The following is an 18,322-nucleotide window of genomic DNA, read 5'->3' on the forward strand; positions in this document are numbered from 1 at the left end:
TCTCTTTCCCGCACCCTGCTATGTGATCCCTTTTTAAAGCTAGAGATAGTGGGGATTGAACTTTGGACCTTTTACATGCAAAGCAGGTGTCCTACCTCTGAGCTGCATGGGGATGTTGCTTTCACCCAATCTTTGTGGGTTCTTAGGATGGCATTTTCCTCATTGAACGTTCTGTCATTTCTGAATACAAACTCAAGGTTATTCAGACAAGACTTGAGCCCTGTGCACAAAAGGGCAATTTCTTTGCACGCAGATGCGCAAAGGTTCAATCGCCAATGGCAACTCCGGGCAGTGCTAGGAGACTCTCTCTGTTTGAAACCCTGCAGACCGCCTGCCAGTCAGTGTAGTCCCTTACTGGGCTAGATGGACCAGTGGTCTTGCTCAGTAGAAGGCAGCTTCCTATGTTCAAGCAGCATGTTGTAACTGGGATCATGCTGTCCCACCCTGCTTTATCCAGTTACAACCTGGTCTTCTATCTACAAACACCTCTTTGTAAAAGTGCTGGTCAAACAGATGGGCATAGGAGATCAGCCTCTCTGAAGCCCTGTGGGAGATTAGGGACCAGTGCGCACCAGATAAAAAGATACGGCCACCCAGTGGGCATATTTTTTTGTTCTGAAGAAATGGCCAGATTTTTCACTATGAACTCTAGTGTTGTGATATATTGTGTACCCCCATCTGAATTGTCCCCCAAATATACAAAAGGGCTATCCCTGAATTAAACCAACCTTCCTGTTAGTTTCTAGAGAACTGGATGCTAAGGCTGCATACATGCATTAATGATTAACCATGGTTTGTTTTCCTTAACTTTGGCTGTGCTAGGTTATGACACTTTAAACCATGGCTATGCATTGACTGCAAACCATGGCGTAAAGCAGGCACCCCCAAACTTTGGCCCTCCAGATGTTTTAGCCTACAACTCCCATGATCCCTAGCTAACAGGACCAGTGGTCGGGGAAGATGGGAATTTTAGTCCAAAACATCTGGAGGGCTAAAGATTGGGGACGACTGGTATAAAGTCATGATATGAAAGGGGTTTGCAGAACACTTGTTTGGGTTTAGCCACAGTTGATTGTTTCATCTGCCTTGAGCAATGCATCTTCCTGTCCCCTCTCCTGGTCTTGCCACTGTCTCCCTATATGTACCCTCTGCAGAGGCAAGGCTTAACTCAGCAAATTGAAGTAATGACTTTATTATATGCTTGGGAAGAGAATGTGAATTAAGGCAGCCAGCTGCAGTGAGTGGTAAGCCTAGCCAACAGTGCAATCCTAACCACGTCTCACTCAAAAATAGATCCTGTTGAGTTCAGTGGGGCTTATTACCTGGTTGATGGGGTTAAAAATAATAATAAGAGCTTGCTGCATAAGTCCAAGTGCCTATCTGGTCTAGCATCCTGTTCTCACAGTGGCCAATCAGATGCCTGTGGGAAACCTGCCAGCAGGACCTGAGCACAGGAGCCCTCTCCCCTCTTGTAGTTTCCAGCAGCTGGGATTCAGCAGCATTGCCACCTCCAACTGCAGAGGCAGAGCATAGCCATCATGGCTAGTAGCCATCAATAGCCTTCTCCTCCATTAATTAATCTTTTAAAGCCATCCAAGTTGGTAGCCATTACTGCCTTCTGTGAGACTGAGTTCCAACTATGAGCTGCATGGAAAAGTACTTTCTTTTATCTGTCCTGAATCTCCTAGCTAGCATTCAGCTTCAGTGGGTGGCCCCAATGTCTCGCTTTACGAGAGAGGGAGAAAAACTTCTCTCTCTCCACTTTCTCCATACCATAACCACTTATGTCACTTCTTACTCGCTTTGTCCCTTAAACTAAAAAGTCCCAAAGCTGCAACCTTTTGTCATAGGAGAGTCATTCCACCCCCTTGATAATTGTGGATGCCCTTTGCTGAACATTTTCCAACTCAACAATATCCTTTTTTTTAGGTGAGGCAACCAGAACTAGAGTAAGGATTGCAGCCCAAGTGTTCTAATGCACACACTGTTGTAGATATTAAGATGATTCTGTTATAGCATTACATTAATTTAACTTTTGCACATGCCTCTCTGCATGTATGCACCAGCCATGTGCCTCAAAATAAGAAGCAGTTAAGTTTTAGATGACTTTATTTCCTCCCTTTTGCATGTCACCTTTTATAAAGGACCAGCACTTTTATATTACAAGACTCTCTGGCAAGTCAAGCAAGACAATACATATATAATATAGGTCTTTCATGGTTTTTTTTTCCTTTTCCAGATGTTTAATGACAAAACTATTCATAATCAATACATAAAATACTGACATTTTTCATATTTTTTGTGTGAAGAAAATTAAAAATGTAAATACAAAATAAGCACATTTCATAAAAACGATTATATTTGATAGAATTAGGCTTCCTCTGTTTAATTTCAGTAAGACGTAGTTAAAGTAAGTAGCAGCTTGGTTATCAAGACATAATTTTGTGCAGTCTTCTCGCTTACGGTCATATTTCAGAATCTAAACGGGCATTTCTTCTTGGCATTTGAATCATTGTGGGACATGAGCGTTTCCCCCCCTTTGACCATTTTATTAATATGGGATAAATGAAGCAATTCATTCACTTAAGCACAAATCCATAGCAAGATTGCAGGGCTACTGTGGTAAGCATTACGATGAAGGCCAAACACCCCTTGGGAATATTTGCCTTGGAGGGTGCGCGAGGGTTGATTTTTGTGGTCGTCTCCTCTCTCTTTACGGTAACAGCTGTGCTCTGTGGTCTCTTTGAGTAGTTTGTAGGCACCCCACTGGTGATGCTTAAGGTCATGGGAGTGGTGGATGGTCCTACCAAGCCCATTGTGCTTGAATTCACAGAGGTTGTCTCTTGCATGTAGATGCCATTTGTGGCTGCGGCTGCTTCGTAAGAGCTGAGTTTCTCTGTGCTCAGGTCTTCCGGGTAGAGGACCAGTGGCCTGTCTGTGCTCGTGAAGGCGATGGTTTGGCCAGCGGTGGCGCTCAGGCCAACCTCCTTCATTCTAAACTGTTGGTGCACTTGTCCGGTTTGCTCCGTTGCCACTGGAGACCCAGCTGCGTCTGCCGCCTTCATAGCTTTAACAAGGAGGTGGCTCTCTGCAGCTGTGGGAGCTGCCGAGAATGGCGTGGCAGTCTTCCAAGGGGTGGTGGCCTCATCTGAGCATGGCGACCCTACGACGGTAGCCCTCGTCTCTCCTATCCATTTCTGCAAATAGGAGAGGTCCTGCTTGTTATCCTCACATGACCAGGGGTTGTTGTAAAGCGTGACAAGCTGCAGTTGATCAAGCTGGTCGAAAGCCTCGTCAGGAATATAGGCAAACTTGTTGTTGTGCAGGTAAAGTTCGGAAAGATGAGCCAGCCTCGCCAGTGTGCCGGGGAGTATCTGTGTCAAGAAGTTGTTAGATAGATCCACTATCTCGGTGTTGTAAGGAATATTGGTGGGCACCGTCCACAGTTTGTTGCTACTGAGGTTGAGGGACTTGAGGCTGATCATGGTGTTGTTAATCAGAACGGCCCTTTCCACCATATTCCCAGACACGTCGAGGACTTTAAGGTTCCATTGGTAAGCTGTGTCCAGCTTCTGAAGGACCTTGATGTTGTTGTGTGCAGCATATATTTCCCACAGCGACCTGGGCAGATAAGCCGGGAGGCTCTGGAGCCAGTTGTGGGAAATGTCCAGGGTCCTCAAATTGGCAAACCGAGTGAGCTGGTGGTTGAGGTCAGCAAAGTGGTTATAAGACAGGTTTAAATAGGTAATGTTGTCCTGAAGTCCATGTGGCAGCGTGGTCAGGTTTCCGCTGGAACAGTCCACGTTTCTGTCATTTCCTGAGCACAAACACGCCAAAGGGCAGATACCCTGGACAGCTGGTATGAAGAAGAGAAGCGCCAGGACGCAGGGCGATGCCTTCAAGACCCGGTTCTCCATTGTTGCCTGGAAACAAATACATGCCAACATAGCCAGTTTATTGCACAGACTATGAATACAATTCAGAAGGTGGTGTTTATTTTTTAAAACACTGGTTCCTTGCCATAGGCAGTTGCATTTCAAGAAGAAGACCACGCATACCTACATCCCTGTGGCATAGACCTCGCTGGTGTAAAAAACACAGCTATTTACAAACGATCTCTTCATCCTACTGTCTTGCTGTCTGGCAGAAAGAGGCTCATCTATTTCCATCTCCCTCCTTTTTCTCTCCCCCCCCCCAATCCGCCTCCAGCTCCCAATGGTAGCATTCTTCCTAAACTGCTAGTCTCTTCCAAATGTTATACAATGTCTGCTTTCTGTTTTCAGCCCTTTGAATTTCATGTTTATCTATGGGGTTTTCTCCCTTCTTTATTTTACAACGGATTATTTTATAAAGCAGGGAGCGGATCACTGGCTACAGAATAGTCTTAAAATCCCTGCAGCTATACATCAGTTCTGTTATCTGCTGTAAATAAGATAATTTGATCAAATAGCATTTTCAATTCAGACATGCATTCGGAACCGTGCAAGCTTAAGCTCGGACTGCTAATTGTGTACCCCCCCTCCTTTGCCATAATATTAATCTAATTTTTCCCAAGCTTGGCAAGGTGTCCATTTTCAAGCCAGGGTTTAATGTTAGGATGAGATTCTATAGCTGTCACTGCAGTAGACAGCTGTTCTAAGAAGCTGCCGAGTTATACTATATAGTAATTTTTTGTCTCTTTCTCTCTGTCTCTCTCTGTCTCTCTCTCTCACACAAACAAACACGTTGTGGCAGCATTTCGCCTTAAAAGCAAATGAGAGGAGGAAAGAGCAAAAGAAGCAAACTTACCTTAGTCCCTGCTGCAGTATCAGTGCATCGTTTCCCTGAAAGACCGAAACGCAAAGGTCGGCTCACTCTCCAGGGTAGCCACAGTTTGTCTGTGGGTTGTGCTTTGCCTCCTCAGCTGCATCGTACTGCCGTTTCCAGGGGCTCTGCAACCACCTGATCAGTGCTCCATCGGAGGACTGCAGAGCTGTCGTTTTGGTGCTGACTCAAATTTATTGCAAGGGGTTGCATACTCAACAAAATGGACAGTCTTTTCTTTTTTTAAAAAAAGAAGCAAAAGCCCAAGTTTCCAAACTTCTCTCGCATGTTCCTTCCCTCCGCCCTCCCCCTGGGATGTGTCTCAGTGCATTAGGATACGACATGCATACTTTAACTGTGCAAATAGTATCCAGTCTCGATTTTTGGTGTTTGTGCTAGTCATAAGCTTGCTTCAGCGTTAGAACTGTTCCCGGCTGCTCCCTGCTCTTACTTTTAACCAGCTTTTGTCTTGCTGGGTTTCTCTGTGTGCCTTAAATGCAGCTCTTGAAATAACTCTGTGCGGAGGAGGGTGGTATTAAATATAATTGGTTTTGTAGCACTTCAGGGAAATCCAAATGTCACCTAGTCCAGCCCCCTGCTTTAGGGTGAGGCATTTTTTCTGTTGACCCATATCTAAGAATGTAAGGAGAGCCCTGCTGGATCAGGCCACCGGCCCATCGAATCCAGCATCCTGTTCTCGCAGTGGCCAAGCAGATGCCTCCGCGGGAAGCCTGCAAATGGGACCTGAGGCACGACACAACTCTCCTTTCCTGTGGTTTCCAGCAACTGGTATTCAGAAGCAGTCTGCCTTCATCAGTGGAGGGAAAATATAGCCATCACAGATAGTAGCCATTGATAGCCTCCATGAATTTGTCTAATCCTCTTTTAAAGCCTTCCAATTAGTTGGCCATCACTGCCTTTGTGTGGCAGATAATTATTTTATTTTGTCTGTCCCGAATCTTCCTATGTTCAGCTTCATTGGGTGACCTGGAGTTACAGTGTTATGAGAGAGAAGGGGTTGGGGGGGGACTTTTCTCTATCCACTTCCTTCATTCCATGCATCATTTTATACATACCTCTAATGTCACCTCTTGCTCACCTTTTCTCTAACCCAAACGCTCCAGATGTTTTAGCCTTTCCTCACAGGTGAGCTTCTTCACCCCCTTGGCCATTTGGGTTGCCCTTTCCTGAACCTTTCCCAACTCTACAGCATTATTTTTGAGGTGAGGCAGCGAAAACTCCGCACGATACTCCAAATGCGGTCGCGCCATAGATTTGTATAATGGCATTATATTGGTGGTTTTATTTTCACTTCCTTTCCTAATGATCTCTAGCATGGAACTTGCCATTTTCACAGCTGCTGCACACTGGGTTGACATCTTCATGTCATCTTCGCCCACCTAACAGATTAACCCCAATTGACCCAAACGGTAACAGAGAGATCCTGTGCCGAAATTGCCTGTCTGATTTAAGCAACTACCGAGTAAAGCACGCTATTCTCAGTGCTGCAATTGGTTTTAATGACTTGCCAGCTGCAATATAATATAGCCACACTGAGAATTAGTGGTGCACGTGACTAATAAAAAGATAACAGCGCGTGCTGAAAAATAAAACTCTGAAACTTTTTTTTCTTACTATGTATTTTTTTATAACCAACTAATTCCGACAGCAGCTTTGAAAAGACCCAGCCCTCCGTATCTCCTTTTCCTTCACCTGTCTTTTCAAAGTCCCCCACATTTTTGTCTATTTTGAGTTGGCTCTATTCCTTACAATGGTTGAATAGTCTTTTCCGCAGTTCTATCCGGAGACTAGATTAGGAATACAGTGGTACCTCTACTTACGAATTTAATGCGTTCTGAACGCATATTCGTAAGTCGGAAAAAATTGTAAGTCGAATCCCATAGGAATGCACTGGGAGAAAAAATTCATAAGTAGAAGCAACCCTATCTAAAAATTTGTAAGTAGAAAAAATCCTATCTAAACCGCATCCAAGATGGCGGACGGAGCTCCATTCGTAAGTAGAAACATTCGTAAGTAGAGTTATTCGTAAGTAGAGGTACCACTGTATAAGAAGAGTTCCGGTGGGTCAGACCTTTTGTGGCCATTTCATCTGCCATCTTTTTCCCCGCAGCAGCTTCCAGGAATCCCACACACAGGAAATAAAACAACAGCCCCCCCCCCATTGGGTTTCACATTCATACTAAAGGCAACTGATAGTGAGAGGGAGTCTGCCTCTGATCATGGAGGTTATAATGAGAATTTGACTTCTTCAGTGCTGCTTCCTTGTTCAGCTGCCTGTCTAAGTTCAGGGTGCTGGTTTTGGTCTACAAAGCCTTATATAGCTTGGGACTGGAAAACTTGAAAAGATAGTCCCACCCCCTATATTCCTAATCGATCACTGTGTTCTGCAGCTGAGGGTCCCGTGCAGATACCATCTTATCAGAAAGTCCATTCTTCACAATGTATGTGTCAGGCCTTTAGTGCTATGGCACCTACCCATTGGAATTCCCTCCCCTTGAATATTAGATGGAGGACATCACTGTTGCCTGTTTGACACTTGCTGAAGACCTTCCTCTTTCAACAAACCTTTTAAGTTGAGATCTTTTCCAGATTGCATGTGTATTGGAATTGTGTTTGGATGTTTTGATTGCTTTATCATTTGTGCATTTGCTGCCCTGGGCTCTTTGGGTAGGAAAGGTGGCATATAAAATTTTAATAATAAATAAGAACAACAACAACAACAACCATTTCAATGCTAGAGCACTTGGCCAACAGCCTTTTTTGTTTGTGCTCTGTCTTGCAAACTGGGTGACTTGTTTCCCCAACTCCCCTAACAACCTGCTGCTAATTACTTTTACTGTTTCAACTTTAGGACTTTTCCTTGCTCCTTATGTAAGCCTGTTAGGACTAGGACTCTGTCACCTGCAATCCAGTATAGCGGGTAGTTAGGAAGCTGCATTATACGCAGTCCAATCCATCTAGCTCAGTGTTTTGTTTATACTGACTGACAGCGTCAAAGTGCCTCCAGAGCTGAGGGTTGCCTGGTTAGAGCCCCAGCTTCCTGTTTGGATATTGTTTTTTAAGACAGGCATTTTGAGTTCAGGAACAATATTTTTGTAGGCTGGTAGTGGTTAGTGTTTTTTATTGAATTTGTTGGTAGATGTTGTGGGTTTTTATTTTCGTAAAAAGCCTTGTTTTGCCATTTTATGCCAAGAAGGGGATGGCGGGGTACATCAGTGGGCTTTCCTTCTGAGCAAATGTGATCAAGAACAGCAACTAAGCCTCATTCTCCACCCAAAGGCATCATCACTCACCCCAGAGATGCTGGGCTTTACTATTCCTCAGCCCTGCAGTGTATGTGCACAGAGGGTTTCCAGTCTGCTCTTGCCCTTTTGCTGACAGACGTGTCAGACAAAGTGGGGGCTCTGCAAGGTGCACAGACTGCTCCAGGGAGAACAGGGCTTCCACACTGCTGCTTCCTTTACCAGCACTAAGGACACATTTTGCATGCAAAGGTTATCCGTTTCAATCCCCAGCATCTCCAGGTAGGGCTGGGGGGGAAACCCTGGAGAGCCGCTAAGTCCATGCCAACTGTACCAAGCTAGATGGACCAACTTTCTGACTTTGTGTAAAGCAGCTTCTTTTTCTTAACCGGGGGCCTGCAGGCTGTTTCTGATCCATAAGATATGTAATCCTACTTTTGACTGAAAGATCCTATGTGACTCACCTGCAACAAAATGCTGCAGTGTGGAGTGCCCCTGTTAGCTGATTTCATTCCATGCCCCCTTCCAACTGGTTTCCCATTTCTCTCCCCTCATATCAGCCAGCGTTCCATGGTTGCCAAGCATGTTCAAGCTTTCATTGGACTGTTTGGGGAGTTACCCTTCAGCAAGGTTTCTTGTTCTTCTGCAAACCTTGGAATTCACTCAAGGCTGCTGTTAGCTCCCCTCTCTTGTGTGTGGGTGATGCCATCTTGGCTGCATAAGTCGTGCCACTCATGCCTAAACATCAGAAATAAAAGGAAGGATACTGCCTTCTGTTACTGCCAAGGAATGCCTTCTTCAATCAATCATGCTACCCAGAGGTAACTAAGGACAGACTCAGGATTGCGACTGGAGGCTGATTAGCTATTTTATTGAGACTCTATACGCCAGAATAGATTTCAGCAAGGTCTCGCACTGCAGAGCCAACAGCAGCCAAGAAGAGTAAAATGAGTAGTACCTTTAACACTGCATGGGTAAAATGATATACACTGGAATATGCCAACTGCACGTGGGGTGGGGGTGGGGGGAGATTTCGCTAGCCGAACCAGGTAGAATGATGTCCTTTAAAAAGGACACAAACTCCCACCCTTTAAAATAAGACCACTGCTGAAAGTTGGGTGTTTAAGAGCTTGTAAAGCCAAATACGCTCACGTGCATTAAGTATGAACATGAAAAAGTAGCTAAAAAGGTATTAACATCAGATTCCAAAAAAAATACCAACTGCCTTAATAGGGAACATTGTGGATATTTTCAGTGACACCAGCTGAGATGATGCTTCATTTGTGCAAATATGAAATGTTATATTTTCTGAAGTATAAGTGGTTCACAGGTGAGCAGATGTCCTTAGCAGGATGCTTGGTTTTATTTCATATTTTTATTGCACTGGCAGCCTGGTAGGCATGGTGCAATATATGTTTAAAAAAAGATGGAGAGAAGGGCTGCACTCATGGATAAACCTATGGGAAATTTGCCATGGATTTCAAGTGGGAGGTACTGCAGCACATCCAAGGTGATCTCAATTCACTGTGCCAGGTTTGATTGGTGTGTGGGAACATGCTCACTTTCCCATTATACTTCAGCTTGCCAATTCATGCACCAAAATCAATCAGTCAATCGTTTTATTTGTATGCCACCTTTCCAAAGTTAAAACCACGCTAATGGTGACTCACAGCTTATAAAAACAATTACAGGACTACACACACAGCAATAATAAACAAAACATCAAAGAAGTGCACAACCAAATCAAACAATTTCCACATAAGTTGTAAGATCCAAAATAAACAGCAACAACCCTCTCCCCCAACAAAACTCCCTAAACCATACTCTGGCCCAAGATTCTGTCCAGCAGCCTCAGCTTTTGTAGCTGGAGTCAGTCAGGGCCAGGTGGGAAAAGACCTGCACGGCACAGGGAGCAGGTCTTCCAGGAGTCACAGCCAAGATGGTCAGATAATTTATCTGTAAGCGTCAATCCATGTATCCAGAAGTGGTTGCTTTCATGATGTTACAAATTTGGGCATGACTGACCGGTGGCTGCCACCCATACATCCTAACCCAATAGTCTTCAACTTTTCAGACCCAGGATCCACGCTTTGCCCCCAGCTTGCAAAATGGGTGGGACCCGTCTATTTTCTTGATACTGTAACGTCTATTACAACTGATGTGTGGTGCAGCATCAGCATACTGAAAATTTTCCTGTCCTTCAAAACAGCAGCCAATGGAATGGGTGTAAGGAAACCTGGAGTCTAATGATGTTAGGACACACATTTTGTAACTACCTATTAACCCCAGGAAAAAGGGACGCGGGTGGCGCTGTGTGTTAAACCACTAAGTCTAGGTTGGCGGTTCGAATCCCCGCGACGGGATGAGCTCCTGTTGCTCGGTCCCAGGTCCTGCCAACCTAGCAGTTCAAAAGCACGTCAGAGTGCAAGTAGATTAATAGGTACCGCTACAGCAGGAAGGTAAACGGCGTTTCCGTGTGCTGCTCTGGTTTGCCAGAAGCAGCTTTGTCATGCTGGCCACATGACCTGGAAGCTGTACGCCGGCTCCCTCGGCCAATAACGCGAGATGAGCACCGCAACCTCAGAGACGGTCATGACTGGACCTAATGGTCAGGGTTCCCTTTACCTTATTACCCCAGGAGAGAAGGAGGTGGAACTAGGCTGCTTTCCCCTCATGGCAGACATGCATCTGCAATAATGCCCAGTTCTGGCCTGAGTTGGTATAGTGAAATGAATAGTGTAACCCTTGGCAATATAGCTTTGTGTGGATATGGAGGAGTTAAGGTCTCAAAGCCTAATTATCTCATAGGTTGCGGGAACAAAACCTGTACATTTTCATGAGCCCTTTAGAATGGAGGCAGAAAAAAAAATCTAAATATAGAATGGACTATTTCATTACTTGTAACTTCATAACAAGGCTCTGGTAGACCGTCACATCCGCTTATGCTAATGATCAGTAAATCTTGGTGATCTCACCACTTAACCAATGTATAAAAAAGAAACAAAAGACCAGGAAGCTGAAGTTGCAGTAACTTTTTTTTAAGTGTTGAAGAGCACAAAGTTTAGCATTAGAATCAAGAGTTGATTTCCCCAAGGTCCACCCAATCAGCTCCGGCCAGATTCCAGAGCGAGTGTTCTTGCTTGCAGCAGAGCTTTTAATTCTCATGGATGCACTTTGCAGTAGAACTTTGAACAAGGAAACGAAAGCATCGTCTAGGGATCTCTTCTGCATACATAAGATCCTCTTGATCAAAACTGGCAGCAGTTTACTCCACTGGCTCAAATGTACAAGTGAAAGAAATCCGAGTCACATCTGTGTTGTAGAATTATTGGAGAGGTTCTTGCTTCCAGGGGAGGTGAAAGTGGTTGGATATTACGGAATTTGGCCCCTGGGAAAACCGGTCATGGGGCTGAGGGTGGCTGAATAGAGGTGAGTTGTTAATAATAATAATAATAATAATAATAATAATAATAATAATAATCTTTTATTTGTACCCCGCCCATCTGGCTGAGTCTCCCCAGCCACTCTGGGCGGCTTCCAATCGAATATCAAAACAATACAGCAATAGCACAATTACAAAAGTCACAAACAATACATAAACCACATCAAAAAATACACAACCGAATAGAAAACAATTTCAACATGAATCAAAATCTAAAACTAAGAATACATCCTTAATACAGTTTAAAATAACATAGGTAAAAAAATAGCAGGAATTTAAACGAAAACAAACAAAAAGGAGCCCTCTCTGCCCAGCAGCGGCGGCGGCAACAGTCCTTTATAAAGCCCACCACCTGGGCCAGGTGATGAGTGGCAGGACTGGGGCCTTCAGGCGCTGAGCAGGGGAGTCCTCACCATCCTGCTTCCCCTTGTTCTATGATTTATATCCCCAGGACACATTTCTCCTCTGCTAAAAACACAGCGGAATTCACCACCACCTCCCTGCATTTGGAGCAGATGCTACCACTGAGTTATGTTCCTTTCCCCAAAGTTCCCATCCCATAATCCGCTGGGGCTTACTGTACCTGCTGTACCTTCTGGAGCTCAGTGGAACTGCTGCCTCACCTGCATCAAATTGGTTGGCACTAAAGATGTGCTCAACTGGTTCATGTGTTTCATTTTGTATAGCCATGTTGTGGTTAGTTCTATATAGTACTGCAGTGACGTGGGAGCAAAAGTGCTTCTGTTGCATATGTCTGAACTCGCAGTCATGAGTTATGATAAAATTTGCTTTGGGCTGATAACAATAGCAAACAAAAATTGGGGTGGGTGGGATGGTGGCTTGCCTTTAGATTTAAAAAGGCAAAATTTGTAGACAGGGAAAAATGCTATTATTTAACAAGTTATAAAAGAGCCTGTTGGAAAGGAGGCTTAATACTCAGTGTTGCCCAGGAACCAGGGCAAGACGCAGATGTTGTTGATCGGCTTGGAAACCAACCATAGTGCTGTAAAATTCAACATAAATGCAAGTGGTTCCCAGGAAGTCCAGCAAGGTCACATTTTCAGTGTCAAAAAACGGCTTCTTAAAAGAGAAGGCATTGCTTAAAAGGAAGCTGCAAGGGAAGTGCCAGAAGGTTCAAATCTCTTCCGGACACTTGGAGATTATGTAAGAGACCAATGTAGTAGAACCACAGATAAAAAGGATGCCATGGGTTCATAAAGGGTACAAACAAATGGAAAGGTATTCTGATGCGATCAACTGTGGCCCAAATGAGGGGGAATAAAAAGGAGCAGAAACTCATGGTGAAAATGTTTTATCATTGCATCCCATTTGCAAATGTTGTGTGCCTCTGAAGGCAGTTGTTTCCTTCATGCACAGCTTGTTATCTTTCTGGAAGCTTCTGGTTGATTACAGTGGGGAACATTGATACCCTAGAAGCAGTCGGACCATTGCTCTTGTGTTCTCATGTGAAAAAGGCAATGGGGCTACCTTTTGCTCACAAAAAAAAACTAGAGGCTAACAGCATTTGATAGGTTTTCAGCCTTTTTCTTTGATTGGTTTCTTTCCTAAACATTTTCCTCCTTTAAATCAGTTAGATGAATAAGTCTTCTGGAGGAGGTGGTAGTAGCAGTTCTTCGCCTGGAATTTGATGGGAGAGAACCAGGGATCCAGAACACTGGATCTCTGCATTTGGTTCAAGTGAGAGGGACTCTGTCTGCTTTGGACAGAGATCTTCATTCGCTCCATCAAGCCAGTTTGGAGGTGGAGGCAGATCAAGTGGCTCTGGGCTATCAGACTGGAGTGGAACATCAATCAAGCTGCTTGGTTCTTCAGAAATGGCAGTTTGCATGCTTGCAGAAGAAGCTGTTGCTGTGGAGCTTGACTGTGTGCCACTCTCTTCAGCACCACATATAGGGAGAACATCCGGGCCTTGGCTTGATTCAGACAACTGTCCCTCCGCATTTTCCAATAGCTGCGTATCCTTGTTGAATTTCCAAGGCAAGAAGGAGAGAACTGAAGTCCGCCTCATGTCTTGAATAGGTTCTTTATCTGCAGTCGCATCAGGTACTTCTCCATCCGCAAATGGGGAACGGCCTGCCCAGTTCGGGACAGGTGTAGCGGACCTTCTCCATCGCCTCCATAGGAAGATGCCAACAATAATTATGATCATGACAGTCAGGATGACCCCAACTACTACCGCTGCTATGAAGTGTCCACCATCATGAGGTTTGGGATCTTCTGCTGCAGGAACCTGGGGCTGTGTGGTGGATGTTTTCTGGTTGAATTTCACAGGATCTCCAGGTTTGCTTGTTTCATATGAATGTATGGGGTTTTTTCCACCAGTGCCAACTAGTGCAGTGGTAGTGATTGGAAGCGTAGTTGATAGGTTCCACCACAGCTGCCCGTAGAAGAAAACAAGCACAATGGCTCTGGAATCCATAGTTGTGTTAGTGCTGATAAACGCTTCTGTGGCACAAAGGGAATAAAAGGCAGTAAATTATCAGAACCTAGAGCAGGCACCCCCAAACTCGGCCCTCCAGATGTTTTGGGACAACAGCTCCCATCATCCCTAGCTAACAGGACCAGTGGTCAGGTATGATGCGAATTGTAGTCCCAAAACATATGGAGGGCCAAGTTTGGAGATGCCTGACCTAGAGGGTTGTAGCCAACTCTGTTGTACTCAAAATAGACCCATTGGAGTTAATGAACCCAAGGAAGTCATATCCATTGTTTTCAGTGGGTCTGCTCTGAGTAGCATTGGATACAACCGAGTATCTTTGGTTTTTAAAATAAGTAATTGATGCTTTTGAATTATGGTGCTGGAGGAGACTCTTGAGAGTCCCATGGACTGCAAGAAGATCAAACCTATCCATTCTTAAGGAAATCAGCCCTGAGTGCTCACTGGAAGGAGAGATCCTGAAGCTGAGGCTCCACTACTTTGGCCACATCATGAGAAGAGAACACTCCCTGGAAAAGACCCTGATGTTGGGAAAGATGGAGGGCACTAGGAGAAGGGGACGACAGGACGAGATGGTTGGACAGTGTTCTTGAAGCGACCAACATGAGTCTGACCAAACTGCGGGACGCAGTGGGAAACAGGAGTGCCAGGCATGCTCTGGTCCATGGGGTCACGAAGAGTTGGACACGACTAAACGACTAAACAACAAAAACAAAAACAACTGTTGTTTGTAATGCAAGTGTACTGACTTGTGCTATGATGGCCAGGATTCAACTCTATCCTAGAGAAACAAAAGTTAAAACTTTCACATGGGCTTGATTTCCCTTACTGGGAAGTGCGAGAGTGTGAGAATTAAGTGGCCTCAGAGTTAGGTACATTTGAGGAATCTGATCTTTGTACATTTTAATGTGACTAGCATGTAGAGTAAAACATTCAGATTAAAAATGCATATTTTGGTGGGAAATACTTTAGAAACACATATTTTGTGAGAAAACATGTTCAAAAGTACTTACTTAAATGCAAAATTTTGGGTAGATTTTTTTTCTATTGCAGGTTAATGCAGAAATTACTTACTTACTTACTTACTTACTTACTTACTTATACCTAGCCCTTTTCCCTGATGGGACTCAAGGTGGCTTACATATAAAAATGAGAACCACTAAAAACATAGAAAGAAATGGAAGAGAATGAACATCCAAAATAGATTCAGACCAGAAATACGTGGTTCTGTTCATTCCTAATGACGGAATAGCACTTCCCATTCCTGTATGTACGGTATTTGTATCCCTGTTTGGAGTGTGAGTTAACTCAAGAAGTGTGCATGCACATGAAAGCTCATACCAATGACATACTTAGTTGGTCTCTAAGGTGCTACTGTGAAGGATTTTTAAAATTGTGTTTCACTGGAAAGAGGCAGGCCTAGAGCAGTAACTCATATGGAAACAGAGTAGGTAGCCTGAATCTTTAAATGGGGGATGATTAATCCATTCACAGCCAATGCAAAGAGATGAAAGAATTCCCCTTTCCCTAACTGAGCCTGACTGAAAGGAGACTAGCCCAGAGCAAAAACTACAAAGTTTTGTGGCACTTGGTTTAATGAAGGGACATGCAGGAAGGGCTCCAGGTTTGAGGGGGCCCAGGGCAAAATGCCCTCTGACTATGGGTGACTGGGTCGGGCTACCATTTAAATTTCCCACAGTGCTCCTGGAGTGAAGCTGCATTGTGAGAAATTAAAATGACAGTGGGACGCAGCTGCTGAGAATGCTCAGAGCACCAGGTCAGAATTCTTTTTAAGGTCAGGGGGTACAAGGTAGGCATCAGCAGGGGGTCCTGCTGGGGTGCTGAGGAACCCTATGAGTGGAAACTCTGGCCTTGGGGCAGGCCTTCTGAAGGCAATCTTAATAGCAGCTGTCCTCAGTATGTAAAATGTTTTCAAGGTCTGTGCATCCCTTTTAAAGGAGTAACATTTTAAAAATGCAAAGCTGAAGGGATGGAACTAGAAATCTTAACAATACAGGGGGTTTTCTTTCTTTTTCCAGATTGGATTCTGCAAATGTAAACCCCGCCCCCCCTCCTTTGGGGGATCTCAAGAATGAGCGGTAGCATAGAATCTTTAAAGTGGAACACTAACTATTTTGCAGTTCAAATTATCTAAAGATGTCAATAGCTTACCTTAGCAGCTCTGAACTACACATTCTATTGTGAAATCCTATACAAACATGTGAGTAAGCCTCATTGAACTAAGTAGGGCTTACTTCAAAGTAGACAGTGTTGCGCCATAAACCTTTTTACTTTTTTATGCTATCATGAATTACTCCTGTGATGAAGGTCACTGCACTTATCTTGCTTTCCTTGCAGCTCAAATTCAATTGTTGCAGCCAATTGCCCTTTAACTCCAATATACACATATATACACAGAGATACAAATAGATACTCATTTTTCCCCACCTATGTGTTTACTTACATTCCAACTGAGAATTACACTTCATGCATTGGATGAAGTGGACCCTTTTCCACAGAAGTCTGTGCCTGTATAAATTGGTTGGTATTTAAGATGCCCCAAAACTATGTGAATTTTTTGTTGTGATTTTTGTGATGCAAAAATTACATCCAGAGATTTTACTAAAGATAAAAGGGGAAGAAAGAATTCATGCATTTGTTGTTATAATCCCAGCAGTAAGTAAAAATAAAAAATAAAATGCAGGGAGTTTTTTTCAGAACATATAAGGCTTCCCTCAGATAATATAAACTTGAGGCACTACCACCTTAATGTTCCAATTTGCTCTTTATATTTGCTAATTTAAAAGAGAGGTCTGTTCTCACCCCACCCCCAAGTTGAGCTGGTACCCAGATCTGATTGGCGTTCCAGTGGCAATCACTCTTTGGGGGAAAGTCCAGGTCCCATTGGTGTTGTTTTTTTTACATAATGTATATATCTCTTTTTGAGGAAAAAAACCTCACTTTAATATAACATTAGCCTTGCGTGTGATAGGGAATGCATGCAAAGCTTTTTTTTTAAAGAACATTCCAAAAAGTAAAGCACACAGTTCTAAGACACTCTATACCAGTTTTACTGTTCTAGAGGTGTTTTTTAATCCAAAGAAGTATAATTAAGTGTGTCTTACCTGTTCGATATCGTTTCTTGTTCTAACCAGGTTCTCGTTTTTAAGTTCACATTTTAATGGTTCAAGAGCAGAGAAAGGGAAGCACAACACAACAAAGTGTTTCTAAATGGCTGGTGGTTTACACGTTTCAAAAGGATCCTATTTTCACTTAAAGAGGAAGTTTATCAACACTTGTTGCAGGAAGCCCCAAGAACTGAGAAGTGATTAAGAGTGTGGACATTTTTCTCTGCGAAGGCTGTACTCTGGGCAGCTTTCTCTGTGGAAGTACTTTCCAGCGTCTAACCAAATTTTAATGGTAGCAGATGGAAATTAGAGAGTTTTGTGCCTAAGAAGAGAAAACACAGCCAATCAAATGTTGTTGTTGTTGTTAAATTACGGTATGTGACATTTCTGTTGACACAAATATAGGTGCTTCTGTTGCTTTGTCTTGGAAGGCCAAGGAAATAATTGCTCAGAGGGTGCTTACATACATTCAAAGCACATTCGCCCTTCCCTGCAAAAAGAATACTGGGAACTGTAGAATACTCAACAGCTACAATTTTCAGCACCCTTAATAAACTAGAGTTCTCAGGATTCTTTGAGGAACTCGTGTATTTTAAATATATGGTCACTTGCTGGTCCAGCATAGATGTAACACATCTATTTCTTTTAAACATGGTTAAAAAATTAGGAGCAGACTATAAGAGTGTGTTCTTCCTCCCCAAACCCTTCCATCCTCCATGTGACTCTTTGCCCCAGTGATACAAAGCATTGATTTAACCCTGGTTTATGATAGTCATGTTCCTACTGAACCAGGGCCTTCACCCTTATTTCAAAATCAAGATGCAAACCTAGTGTGATGTAGTTGTGGGAGTTTCTGAGCTGGTCAATGCATGTTCAGATTGCCAGTCTCCGCATCTTGTGGCCCTCCGGAGCCCAGTACAATACATAGCTCAGTTTGCTAAGCCTGTGCAGGGCTTGCTTTTTCTTCCCCATTCTCAGCTGCTAAATGGCATTAAGAAGCAAGCTGAAGGTCCACACCGAGCATGTGCCCGGATGCGTTTCCATATGAGCAAGTTCCGTAGTGAATGTTGGCATCTGAGGCAACTGTGAACAGGAAGCGCTGTGTTCCTTTGTGGTTGCAAGTGGGTGTTGTGTAGCTTGGAGTTCTTCCTCCTCCTCCTCTTTGCTTAGCTAAGCTGCTGTTTTTGCTTCCAAGGGGAATTTTCTTCTCTGGTTGCTTGGCTCCTTG

At 43.8% G+C, this 18,322-nt stretch overlaps 3 protein-coding genes across 5 annotated transcripts in view; 1 reads left to right on the top strand and 2 right to left on the bottom strand.

The window, feature by feature from the left end:
* The window catches only part of NF1 (neurofibromin 1), a 166,871-nt gene that overhangs the window by 89,726 nt on the left and 58,823 nt on the right, over window positions 1–18,322 (top strand). The window lies entirely within an intron of this gene.
* On the bottom strand, window positions 2,092–5,291 carry OMG (oligodendrocyte myelin glycoprotein). The gene is made up of 2 exons (XM_035139249.3): window positions 4,789–5,291; window positions 2,092–3,923 (listed from the first exon to the last, which is right to left on the bottom strand). The coding sequence occupies exon 2, from the start codon at window positions 3,915–3,917 to the stop codon at window positions 2,580–2,582; it is 1,338 nt and encodes a 445-aa protein (XP_034995140.2). The 5' UTR covers window positions 3,918–3,923; window positions 4,789–5,291; the 3' UTR covers window positions 2,092–2,579.
* EVI2B (ecotropic viral integration site 2B) lies at window positions 11,532–17,230 on the bottom strand. The gene is made up of 2 exons (XM_035139250.3): window positions 17,092–17,230; window positions 11,532–13,974 (listed from the first exon to the last, which is right to left on the bottom strand). Exon 2 carries the CDS (start codon window positions 13,946–13,948, stop codon window positions 13,100–13,102), a length of 849 nt encoding a protein of 282 aa, XP_034995141.2. The 5' UTR covers window positions 13,949–13,974; window positions 17,092–17,230; the 3' UTR covers window positions 11,532–13,099.

Source organism: Zootoca vivipara, chromosome 14 (assembly GCF_965207765.1).
Source record: "Zootoca vivipara chromosome 14, rZooViv2.hap1.1, whole genome shotgun sequence".
Classification (NCBI taxonomy): Eukaryota; Metazoa; Chordata; class Lepidosauria; order Squamata; family Lacertidae; genus Zootoca; species Zootoca vivipara.